The sequence below is a fragment of the Orycteropus afer genome, unplaced genomic scaffold (genome assembly GCF_000298275.1).
Source record: "Orycteropus afer afer isolate SDZICR_OR568_19922 unplaced genomic scaffold, OryAfe1.0 scaffold00617, whole genome shotgun sequence".
NCBI lineage: Eukaryota > Metazoa > Chordata > Mammalia > Tubulidentata > Orycteropodidae > Orycteropus > Orycteropus afer.
In genome coordinates this window covers 759,682-773,521 of record NW_006922204.1, presented here as the reverse complement: position 1 = coordinate 773,521, position 13,840 = coordinate 759,682, and the positions used below count along the sequence as shown (strand labels likewise).

Here is a 13,840-nt window from a genome sequence, read left to right as displayed (position 1 = left end):
TCCCTAATAAACCCCATAATCTGTGAGCTCTGTGTGGCCACTGCAGCGAATTATCAAACCCAGGAGAGAGGTGGTGGGTGCTTTGGGAGGAACGGTTGGTGAAAGGGCTGGAGGGAGGCAGCATGTCTGGCTTTGTAGGAATAGGCCTCGGGTTACTGCTGGTAATCCTGTCTTCCTCTTGGAAGGTTAGAGGAGGTCAGAACATATGGCCTCCTTGCCATTTTTGCAATAATATTTTTGGAACTCTTCATGAAAACAGATCCAATAAAGATAAAGAAATATGGCTTAGGCCACAATTAACATACTAAGAAGAGAGAAAAACATAGGGAGAGAACAGGAGTAAGACAGTAACAATAGCTACGCATCCACTTTCTCTGCCTTCTTACACAGTTTGAGATAGACTCATCTATTAGGACGATGAAAGTACGCTTATGCAAGATATTATTGTGCATCTTGATAACAGCATTTCTGGTCAAGGCTGCTTTGCCTGATGCTCTCTTTGGGGAGAAAACAAGTGAAAAGATAATCAGTTGAAGACGGGCATATATGGAAATCAACCAGTAGTGTGAAATACTGAAGACAGCAACAAAGGGTTTTATTTCATAATGCTTTCATCATCTTCAACTATGATGGAATTCTGTGTTAACCTGAGAACTTGCATACCATTCAGAAATCTTCTACTGGTATGACAGTAGCACAAAAAATAAATTTAACAGAAAAAAATAGGAAAGCATAACATGTATTGGCTCCTTTGGTTACTAAATGCTAAAATGCATGCACCATTGAAAGCAAAGGGCATGGTTGAGACCACAGATAAGACACAGAAGAATGCACAGTCTCTGTCCTCAAAAAGCTTACTTCAGGAAAATTCGGACATTATTAAACCTGTAGCAAATTCCTAAGGAATTCAATCACCAATTTCTGGTTGTAGAAACTCATCACTGGTTACCATATGCGTGGCACTGACTAGCTCTTCATCTGTTAATTCTTTCAGATGGAGGGCCAGCCCCATCTCTGGCCAGTAACGATTCTATGTTTAAAAATCACAGAGACGTGCTATGAGCAGCGCTCCTTTACAAGTGCTTAGAAGCACTACAAGGCTGATGAGGAACATATTTTGCCCCATTCGAACACTCTAAAACCTGCATGAGCCATCAATGAGAATTCAGGAGTGAATTTTAGTTGACTATTATCAATGCGTGTGTCAGAGGTTCCACCTTTAGAAACCAATGGCTCTTAAAGTATTAAAATGAGGGTTTAATGTACATTATAACTAATAGTACTTGAGATGAAAGTAAATGACCCACTACCCCCCTCCCAGGTACCAAGAGGGGTCAGATTTCCCATTTATCAGCAAGCAGTCAGGGGAGGCAAGCATCTCAATCTGAGACTCTCTTCTGTGGCTGCTTCCTGGACGGCTGAGGGGAACACTTCAAAAATGAACCAGCTAAACAAACTTCCCAGCAGCACTTGACAGAGCTACACCTATTCTTCCCATTTCCAAAGCAGTGGAGAATTAATTACCAGTTCTATGGATCTATTGTAAGTATAATAGACTAAAGAGCTATCACAGACACATTTATTGTAAAAGCACAATCCCAAGAGTGTCTAGTAGAGGGCCAAAACGATTAACACAAATGCTTTGTCAGATCAAAGATAAAACCTGCACCGCCCAATTGAGGAATGAATTAGAACAGTGGGTTATCTTTCAAATTAACCAGGGCAGTTAGTGAGGAAAATTTCATGAAAGTGTAATTCTTAGCCTTTGTGAATCCACACAGCAGGCATTCTGCCAGCTGACAAGATGATGAAATTTTCATGCTTAAAAAAGGCCCTCTTCATTTCCCAATTTAGATTAGCTAGTGTTTCTCTCCCTTTTTGTGTGTGTGTATCTATTTGCTCTTCTGGAGCAAAATGTAAGGGGAAGGGGGACATGTATCAATTTTTCACTGCAAAATTGAGTCCTTCAAAAACATCCTTAAAAGCTCCGAGATACAGTCTTTAAACTGGCTTTTTATAATTTTTCAAAAAGAAGTATCAGTTCAATTTTAACTGAAGAGAGGAACTAGCAAGGACCAGGACATGAAATCAACTTTGCATTAAAGCTTTCTTTCTGTGCTACCTTCAACATTTCATTAACTCTCAGGATAGAGCATTCCAGCTATCTTCCTCCTAAAGAAATTAATATATAACTTAAAAATATCCTTGCTCACTGTACTTTTTTCTATGAATTCTCAAAAGAAAAAGGATTTCATCTCCTATTTAAATAGCCAATATTGAGACATTATGATAAACTAGCTCTCACATCCATCAACTTTTAAAAAATGTTTACTACATCACATTTATTCACAGATAATACAACTTATGACAGAAGATAACAAAATATGTGATGTGTTTTTCCACCAGAAAAGTGATTTACAAGTATACTCATGTTATCCCAAACCTTTATCCCTTTCTTTTTGACAACCCTATTTCTTGGTGATCTGGAATTATGTTCCTTGGCAGTTATAGTTTTTGGTCAAATACCATATTTCACTTGTCTTCCTAAAGTTCCTTCCTTATGGAGAGACCTTCCTTTCTTACTGTAACTTGTGATTCCCTTGTAGTGATTCTAAGATTAAAATGGAAAAAAAAAAATAGAGACATTTGATCTCAGTCTACCAACAACTTTTAAGTCCAGTAGGCAGTATTTTAAAAATTGCAAAATAGGAGAAAACACTTTTGGTAATTAGCTTCAGAAACCTGTCACTTAACCTCAGTACTACCATCATTATAATCCTTGTCACTAGTACACTTGGTATACTAGCCTCCAGCTGGACTACCATCAGCATATTATAGCAGTGTAACCACTGTCAATTGAGGCTCAATTACAAGAAACTCATTGCAATGTCCCTCTACTGACTAAAGTTCCTTTCACTCTGGGCTCAGTAGGAAACAGAAAGGTCAATCATGAAGTAGCAGCAAAAGGTGCACAAGCTTTTTGTGTGAATGCTTTGATCTTGAAAATATACAAGACATTTGTTCAGTATACAGGAGCTCTGGTGGCGTAGTGTCTAAGGCATTTGACTGCTAACCAGAAAGCTGGTGGTTCACACCCACCACCCACTCTCTCCCATCCAACCAACCATATACGATAAAGATCAGAAAGTAGAGAAATAACTTCTTAATTTTGATGATAATCATACTAAGCTGTAATCTAAAGAGCAAATTTTGGATATTTTGATTAGAACTCCCATAGAAAAGTCAATCAAGTGAGCAGTTAACTACAAAAAACTGTTACTTGCTGTTAGTGAGATGGCCGAGGGTACACGACATGACAATTAAAGCAAATGCCCTAGCAACCTTGGGTTAAATTTCTGAATCCTGAAAATTAGATTATTTAGCTTGAAAAATGCTTATATACTCACCACCACTACCACAACACATATAAAATTAGGTTAAGAATCAACCAGTTTGGGCCTATTTCTAAACATACAGAAGATCATTTTTCTGCCTATTTTCAACTTAGTCAAAACAGACAGACTGTCCCTTCTTATAGAAGGAAATAGATGAGTTTCTTCTAGTATTAACATTTCCATGGTGAGGATTTTGATAGACTAAACAGGGAAAATTCAGAATTCTTCCCAAGAGGCAAGAACCATGCTCTGCTCGATGAGGTCTGTAAATGAGGAGCTCACTACTTTTGATTTCGGCTCTTCATGCTAAATAAAGGCCTAACGTTTCATGTGCTGCGTGGTTCGTCCACTGCAGGATGTGACCCCCCAGATAACATTTATTCTCATCCAACTGTTCATTAAATGTGGCACAGGATTATTCACAAAAATGTTTCAGATTTCCCAAAATGTAGTCAAAATTATTATTGTGAAAAATATAAACTGCAGGCAATTTTTTAAAAACAAATACAAATCATCCTACTCTAAAATCACAACACTGGAACCATAGGTTTTCACTCTCTACTCCAATGATCCAATATGCGATTTTCAGATAATACGTCCTTTTTAAAGAAAGTGGTAGGTGTTAAAATATAAAATATAAGTAGAAATTGTAAAATTATATTGATAAAAGTCATGGGTCATAATAGACCTTGAGCATTTTTCTTGAATGTCAGTTAACTTTCAAGTATGACAAAATCTGTTTCAATGACAAATGACATTATGAAATGCTAAGAAAAATCAACTGATAAATGTGGGGTTATTTTTTCATTTTCATTTTTGAGGAGGAAAAAACTCATTCATATGAAATGTGTTAAAAACCAAAAAACAAAAACTTTGAACAAAAGCTATCTTTCAAACCCAGACAGCTTTGTTCACTGTTTTGGCATTTTTATCCTATTTGTAAAAATTCTCTAAAAAATGCCAGACAAATTGCAAAGGTATTTATTTTGATTTACTCAGAAAACTGAGCTAGTGGGCAGTCAATTAAAATCATCACACATGATTTCATGGCTCCACTTTGCCAAAAAAGGCAATACTGACTGATTTTTCATCTTCTGTGTAAAGATCTGAGTGACCACTTTATTTAGGTAACAATAAACTAAAACTTTAGTAATTATATTCTCATTTTTCCTTAAAAGTAAAAAAAGTCATTATTTAATATACTGCTCATTCATGAAAGAGATGAGAAAAACAATTCATTTGTCATGCTAATACACAAAAATCACATTTTCTCTTATTTGTGTTAATAGCATTTTACCAGGAATTTTCTCCAAAATCTTTTAAAAAATTGTCAGTTTCAAAGAAACCAATACAAAATCATTGTTTTATGTAAAAACAGTATCAAATCTAAAGTCTAAAGTTGTGTGTGTAAAAACCTCATTATGGATACTTACATCATAGTATTTTTTAATGCAACGTCTAATGTCCATGATCAATTTATTGCTCAACTGTACTGTACAGGTTAGAGGTGAAGTCTTACAATCGATGTTACTACAACGATACAAGCTGGGCTCCATATCGGTTCCCTACAGAGATGAAAAGAAGTCAAGACAGACAAGTACATAAAAGGTTATTGCAAGGTTATAAAAGGTTTTTTGTCCTTGAAAACTTACATGCTCTCCTAGTGCACAGCATTAATTCATCTTATTGGTGAGTATTTAACCCCATTTTCACAACTACTTTCCTCCTAAGACCACTTTAGCCACATATATTGTCCACTGTTTTGCCCCCATCAGAATGGTGGTGGCAAAGTTGAAGGGAAAACCCCCGAAACCACTATTTTACATTCCATACATGAGAGGCTCTATGGATAAAATAATTTTCCCTCTTAAAATACCAGCCAAGTCACGTTATTGGAAATAGAGAGCCTTCTTAGAGATATTAATCAAAATGTTTAATTCCGTACTTATTCGTTCCAAATCTGAAGATGAAGCAAGAGTCCCTGACATTAGTTTGCTTTCATATTGTCAACTTAAACAATAAAGTATAAAAATTAATAGTGTTACATCACAAAGCAGTATCACTTATCGTCAGCTTAGCTAACCTAAAAGTTTTGCAATTTTTCCAAAAAATGAAATGTATTCGGGGCAAGGTAGGCAGCAAGAGCATAAATTTGAAAGTGTTAACTCTCAGTAGTTGAAAAAAATGTTTTGGTTTTTTTTTTGTGTGTTTTATTTATTTATTTTTAAGACAAAGCAACTATAACATATAGAAAAATTTTGGGGTTTCTGGAGCATTTGTTTTCCTTCCTGATACTTAAACATCTTGGTTTCCTGCTCCTTTCTGGTGCAAAACCCTATTGACACACTAAGCAATTCCAGGTGGAAGAGATTTTAGAGCTTGACATCGGCTCTTCCACAGTTAGCCCATCTGTAAGTCGTCAAGCCTCCATGCAATTAACTATCTTATTTACAGCTGTAATGAAGCAAGACTCAAGGATTTAGCAAGTATTGCCGATCTGTGCCTCTTCCTCGCACTTGCTTCCAAAGACTGCTTTGTTTTGATTCAAAAAAATGCAAAACATCTGCTGTTTGTCTAAATTAACTTAAAATAATTACTTTTAATTTAGATAAAGGATATATTTTCTTTCAGTTTCAAGGTTTTGCATAGCTTTGCTGCCTAGTAAGTTGCCAAGGGCTAGTACATGTATAATGCTACAGTGGAATCAAGTAAGTTGGCCAAGTTTCAAGTTCTGATCCAAGGTCAATGATACATTTTTTGGCGGTACTTCTTGTTCGGAATGTCTCCCTGTGACTTTTTACATCTCTGATATGCAAAGACAGCAGAAAAGATAATAGGAGTACCTTTGTCAGAGAGGAGGCAAGTGGGATGTGTCAAGATAAACAAAAACTTTCCAAAAACACTTAGTTCCCATTAACTTGATTTAAGATAAAGGAAAATACTGCTCTAAGTCTTAATAAATGGGGGTTGGGATGGTGAAAACATAGGTTACTAATTAAGGAATTACAATAAAAAATACTTTAAGATAATCTAGAATTTTTAGAGATTCCATTTGAAAACCAAGGTCAATCACTATAGGAAGCCAAAAACAATATTCAAGCACATTCAATTAAGAGTTTTCAAGGAGAAATAAAGTTGTGAAGGGAGAGTTCATATGATGCTAAAATTCTTTAAACTCACGAAAGAAATGTGTAAGTGTGTTTTCTATTTTGTACAATATAGTGGAGGGAAAAGGGCCTTTTATACCAGTTCACTCACTAAATGAAAAAAAAGAAAGAAAAAGAAACTAACCGAACCATCAAAGACATTATCATAAATATTCTCGGTTCCACATGCAGGGCATGGACATTTGAATTTTTCACAGTCTCTGTATTTCTCTTCATCAGTGAGCTGTGCTGGGCCACCAAGTAAAGCATCAGTCTCTTCATCTTTGTGATAATAGTGGACTCTAAATTGGGTGGGGTCTAGTCCTATTAAGGTAAAAGAAAAACCAAATTCAGAAGGATACGATTATTTGAATTCCCTCATGCCCAAAATACCCAAAGAAGAAAACTCTCATGAAAGAAGGATTTAGAATTTGCAAACACACACAATCAATCACTTGAACTCAAGATAAAGGCTTATAGCACATGGACAAAGGACTTCTCTTTTTCTTTTTTTAAATAAACTAGATTATTTTATAAATAAAACAAGTAAACTCAACTAATGCAACACAAAAATATGCTCCTGGACATTTGGGCTCGGAAGCAACTACTTCTATAGGATGGTTTTATTATTTTCTTAAAGTTACAATGAAAATCTCAGATAAATGTGCGGTGTTATTAAGAAACCCTCTTAAAATCAAAGTGGCACCATTAAAACTGAAAAGAGAGAATGAAAATCCCATTAAAGAAAACAGGTTCCCGGCTATTATAACTCCTTCAAGTGCAGGCACAACTGCTAACCCTGATTTCAATGCAGTGGTCGATTTCATCTTGGCTCAGTAGTTAACAGCATGTAGGTTGCAATCTAATTCAGTGGTTAAAATTCAGTAGCCGCATCTGAGACAAAACACAACATGGCTTTTTGGTGTTCCAAATTCAGAAATTTAAAATATGTGCAAAAACAATGGATCTACAGAGTCTACAGGCCAAAATGTTCCCCAGCGATCCTGACAACAAATATACCTTCCATATTTCAATTGAAAACAATGTTAAGAACTCAATGGATGCATAGTTTCTGCTATTTTGTTTCCATAAACTAAAGAAAAGAAACATTTTTAGACCAATTTAATTTACCCTTAGTCAAAGCCTATGTGATGCTTTTACTCTTTAAATTCATACTTAGAGATAGATTATTCCACACTGTATCTTAGAATATTTCCTTGCAAGTATCTCTTAGAAATTCCTAAGAACTCCAGGCAATTTAGAAATCTAAGGAAAACTATCTTCTAGTATACAGTAAATAAGTAATATAAAACACAGTCTAGAATTTTTGAGAGACTCCATTTGAAAACCAAGCAAAAAAGTTCACATACACCAAAAATATCTAAAACTTGTTTTAAATCTTTCAAAAGCTGCACAGGTAGATAATCCAATAGGTATTTTTGGAATTCAGGGACAAAATCCTAAATCCTATTTGGTCAGTTGTTAAGAGACATGTAAACCAAAAAAACCAAGCTCACTTTTGTCAAATGGATTAGACTTATAGCGAACCCCTCCCTCATGTTTCCAAGGCAGTATCTCTATGATAAAGTAGATTGCCCAGTCTTCCTTCCGAGGAGTGGCTGGTGGGTTTGAACTGCCAGCCTTCTGGTTAGCTGTCAAATGCCTTAGGCACTACACTACCAGTAGTAATTATAAAATACTTGAGGCAGACTCTTACATTGGAAAGGTACTGAACAGAGTAAGAAGACGGAGACTAGGTCTCAGTTTGCTCACCTGCAAAATGGAGGTAGAGCCACTGTACAAGGCTGTTTGGAGGTTTAAATCAGATATTACAAATTGCTTTCAATGATGCCTATCACGTTGTAAGCATGCAATGTCATTTGAATGAAAAAATAAGGAAGAAACATCATTTGATCCAGACTATATTCACTCAAGATTATGAATTTAGAAAAAATATAAAACACACGTCCATGCTGCATATCAAGTTCATAGCTGCTCTTATAGGAATTAAAGTGACTGTTTCTGACGGTGACAGTATATAACAAAACAAAGAGTACATGCTCACAACCACTGGAAAAAGTGTTGTTAGCCACATGAATGACTCAACACAGTTCACTTGGTTCCAAGACTCAATATCCATTACTCTTGTATAAGTTACTTATGCCCTAAAAGACGCAGCAAATTAATGAAGTATGTGGGAAAAGATACTGCACCTTTAAAGGTAAGATGGAGAGACTGAGAGAGCCTAGCCTGTGAAGGAGGCCATTTCTTCTCTGTAGGAAAGGTTAGCTACTGCTAATTCATTAAGCTCTAGTTGTTAATCCAACTGTATTCATAGGATGTTATCCTTTACTCCCGATTGTGAGAACACAATTTCCCCTTTCCTCTGACAATATGATTATATATCATCAATCCCCATTCGTGTATTATTCAAACACTGAGGAAAAAGACAAATAAAAGATTTTTCAAAAAGGCAAGCTTCTTTCACAATCCAAAAACCAAGGGAAAAAGCAACACTGGCTTCATACATTCACAAAACTGGCCAGAGCATAAGAAGGAACCAACAGAAGCTGGTATCTGCCCCTCCTCAGCAGCCCTGGCACTTAGCACACCTGAGCATATCGCTTTACACACCAGCCCGGGCAGCCTGCCTGCTGGGAAAGCCAAAACCAGACATGTGCAGTCTGCCTACTTATGGACAAACGCTCAGCAACCAGCAAAAAGTTATGGAGAAGGATCAGGTCTTATGAAATGTCTACTCTAAATGTCCATTTCCATAAACATCTTTTTTCTTCCCTGGCAGTAACAAAGCCAATTAGCCTAGAGAATTACAGACAGTCCCCAGATGACAAACGAGTTCCATTCCTAAGTCTGTGTTTTAAGTGCGTAAGTTTCAACAGTTAGGTGCAGCTCATATGTAATGGCAGTTAGTCAGTGTTTGTCTTAGTATATAGTGTACCTTTCTATGCATAAAAAACATTACAGAAACATTTCCAGATACACTAAAATATCTTTGACATCATAATAATGTTTTGATGCTCACTGCAAAGTAGCACCCCTTTGTTATTATGAACCACTGTATGTACCTCAAATTTTTAATGTAATAGGTTTTGTGGAGTTGGTTTGTAACTACGGGTTATAAATAAGTTGGACATTCATAACCCAGGGACTGTCTGTACTTCAGATTTATTCCTGAGCTTTTTTTAGGGGAGAGGGGCTTCATCTCAGCACTCTCTTGGTCATAGGTCAGTGTTGAATTTTGAAAATATAAAGGGAGGAGACACTACAATTACCTTAAAATATCAGGTATACAATGATCCTTGCACAAGTTACTTAAATAAAGATGTCAGAAAAAAGGGAATTCCTTAGGAGGACACTTATAAGTTCAACAAACAAATCACCAGAGGGCTAAATTTAATCCTTTTAGGAAAACATAAAATGTCATGTTAAAAAAATAAGGATCATTGCTCTTAGAATCTTAAAAAAAAAACCGAAAGAAAAAAATCCAAGCTTAAACAAGTGCCAAACTCATTCAACAGATAAATTAATTTTTCCAAAACCTCACGAAATTGGTAACAAGCAGCTTGTTTCTAAGTTGCGAGAGACTTAAAAGTTTCACTGCTTAGACCATAACTCATTAAGGCTGGAATGAAACACCCGGGGGAAAAAAAAGTATCTGGTGCTGCCACCTAGAGGTAGACAGTCTAAATTTTAAAACGTGCAAAATAGAGCTGGTCCATGTAACTCTATTCGTGATTATTGTTCCTCCAAATTAAACACTTCTGTCAGAAATGACATTAAAGCAAAATCTTTAGGATCACAGTTGCCATACATTGTATATCAATATTAAACTGTTTACCATACAGTAAGCAACTATATTAGTCTTTTGTGCAAGAGATGCAAAATGGAATTTGAAACTCCTTACCTCTTCTATGAGCCCTGGTGGTGCAGTGGTTAAACGCTCGGTTACTAACTGAAAGGTTGGCAGCTTGAACCCACTGCCACTCCATGGGAGAAAGCTGTGCCAGTCTGCTTCTGTAAAGATCACAGCACAGCTTTTGGGGCAGGTTCTACTCTGTCCCATAGGGTTGCTGCTGCTGTTATTGTTATGTACCATCGAGTCACTAGGAGTTGGAATTGACTCGAGGACAGTGAATCTGCTTTTGTTCTGTTTCTACTGATAGCCTTCTCTGAACAACTGGCTTACAGAAACCAACTTTATGCCCCATTTGAGAAAAGCAACTTCCACTTCTACCACACTAGCTTTTGACAGATGCCTTCAATCATCTGGTTAGGTACAGAATAATGCAAGGAGCAGCTTATTTGGGCTTTGCAAAACAAGTTATCAGGGAGAAGAGCAGCTGTGTCCCCCCCCCGCCAACAGGCAGAAAGCCTATGTGCTTTACTTCGATCCTGTGACTTGCAGTGCTCCAGTTAAACCATTTTTCTGGTGGTGGTGACCACAAGGGGCAGTGGAATGAAATGAAAATACTGTCATTTATAATTAGAAAATTTATAGTAGCTCATATTATTAAGGCAACAGGATCAAAGCTCTTATGTTTCAAGATTTATTTATAGAAAGTAACATCACAGGCACTGGGGTGGGTGAGTTTAACAGTACTGTTTTTACTTAACATCACCACATTCTTATCACACACACCCCCAATGTGACATTTAGCACAAAATTAGTTTTTCTACCATTGTGTTTCCTAACCATTGTAAACTAGACCTATTTTTAGAACGTTCACCTGCCCCCATCCCCAAGGAGTATTTAAACTGCTTCTAACTCAAGCCATAGGTTATTCGAGAGACTTGAGGATTTTATGAAATAATTGTCTTCCTCCTAAAGACTCTATTAGTGCCACTACAAATAATTACAGTAATGTCAATTATTTATGCTCATACAAGTGGGGAAGAGGGAAAATCCATACAAATGAAACTTCAATTGAGTAGAGGGAGGAAATGGGTTCCCAAGCAGATGCTGGTAATATGAGTCACTTCAGTGTAGTCAACAGAATTCTGTTGTTAATTTTTTAAAAAAAATCAAACATTTATTTTAGGAAATAAATTGTTTCTGCTTTCCACTAATCCAGGATTTTATAGATCTGGATGACCAATATACAACCTGAAAATTCAGTATGATTGAAAAATACGTAATGGATTTTCACAAGGTGAATGCTGTTTCCCTAAAAAGCCTTGTTCAAGAATGTTCACAGCAGATTTATTCGTAACAGCCAATAAATGGAAACCATCTAGATGCCCATCAACGGGAGACTGGCTAAATAAATTGGTTTATTCCACTAGGGAATACTACTTAGGGATAAAATAAATAAATAAATAAATACTAACACGCAACAACATGGATGAATCTCAGAAGTATTATGCGAAGTGAAAGATGGGGAACACACAAAGGGACCATTTATATAAAATTCCAGAACAGGTAAAGCTAACCCATGGTGAAAAGAGCTCTGGTGGCACAGTGGTTAAAGCGCTCAGCTGCCAACTAAATGGCTGGCAGTTCAAATCCACCAGTGGCTCTGCAGGAGAAAGATGTGGCAGTCTGCTTCCATCAAGATGACAGCCTGGGAAACCCTAAGGGACAGCTCTACTGTGTCCTACAGGGTTGCTATGAGTACGAATCAACTCCACGGCAATGAGTTGGGTTTAACCTGGGGTGACAACAATCACATCAGTGGTTGCTTTTGTGAGGAGGTGGGGTACAAGGGTACTTTCTGGGGTAATGGAAATATTCTGTCATGATAAACCGCTTGTATGATACCCTTAGGAGTGCCTGAGTGGCACAAACATCTGAGTGCTTGACTACCAACTAAAAGATTCACAGTTCGAACTCATCCAGAGGCACCTCAGAAGAATAGTCTGGTCATCTGCATCCTTAAGGTCACAATCTTGAAAACCCTATGGAGCAGTTCTATTCTGCACATGTGGAGATGCCAGGAGTCAGAATCGCCTTGACAACAAATTTTCTTTTTAATGATACTCTTAACATCTTGGTGAATCAACTACATATAAATTATACTTTAAAAAGATAGGCAGCAGACCACTCCCATGGCTTCCAGCCAAACAACAGACAGGCATATATGGTGAACATTTATACCATGTAGCCGCACTCCTTAGAACACTCAACCATGGGAAATCAGAAGGGCAGCATTTGCATAGGGATAAAGCTCAGGATGCAGGAATGCACAGTAAAGAAGGACACAGGGAAAAGGTAACCACAGGCAGGAAGTGGGAAGTGAGCTTTTTACATTCTGGCAATTGCAGTCAATGTCATGAAACAAAATGAGTTTGAACTGCTGTGTGGAAAATGCATGTGCTCTGTAAACTTTCACCCAAATCACAATTAAAAAAAAAAAAAAAAAGCACACCAAAAGAAGTTGTTTGCAATATATATTTCCAAAAATCTCATTTTTAGAGTATGTCAGGAAGGCCTACAAATCAACAAGAAAAAGACAACCCAATAGAGAAACAGAAATGCAAATTAAATCAGAATGCTGTGCCACCACTTCCCCACTAGAATGTCTAAAATGCAAAAGACAGGAAATGGCAAGTGTTGGTGAGAATATGGACCACTTGGACACTGCTCATAGGGACTGTGCATTGGCAGATGCACTTCAGAAGGCTGGCGTTATCCACTACAGCTGAACACACATGTCCCCTATGACCTAGCAATTCCACTTCTAAGTGTGTATCTGAAAAAAATGCATGCATGTTCAACAGAAGATATGTACAAGACTGTTCAAAGCAGCATTTTTCCCAACAGCCAAAATGTGGAAACCACCCATAGGTTGCTAGTCTTAGTGTGGTATATTCATTCAATAAAATAATAGATAGAAATGAAGTACAACCATATGGATGAATCTTACGCAATACTGAGTGAGAGCAGCCAAAAACAAAAGAACATGTACATAACTGACGTACTGTTCAAAAATAAGAAAAAGTCATCGATGACATAACAAGTCATGACAGTAGTTTTGGGGTAAGGGGTAAGGGGAGGAAGATGGTTCTAGAAGGAGCCATGAGGGGGGCTTCTGGGGATGAAGCAATAACCTGGGGTTTTTTGTACAGTGCAGACTACACTGGTATGTGTTTGCTTGTGAAAATTCTTCCAGTTCTCCAGTTAGGCTTGGTGCACTTTTCTGTATGTATACTATATCGCAATAATATTTACATTAAAAAAGTGAGTATTAAATATTCCTTACAATGTAAGTATGAGCTTGTTTCAAATGCTCTAGATTCTCACCTGACATTCTGTACCTTCACACAGATATAAACATCACC

At 37.0% G+C, this 13,840-nt stretch overlaps 1 protein-coding gene across 1 annotated transcript in view; it reads right to left on the bottom strand.

The window, feature by feature from the left end:
• Positions 1–13,840, bottom strand: part of POLA1 (DNA polymerase alpha 1, catalytic subunit) — a 431,865-nt gene that overhangs the window by 176,476 nt on the left and 241,549 nt on the right. The window contains 2 exon segments of the mRNA XM_007956408.1: positions 4,829–4,960; positions 6,687–6,865. Coding sequence (XP_007954599.1) covers positions 4,829–4,960; positions 6,687–6,865 — 311 coding nt within the window.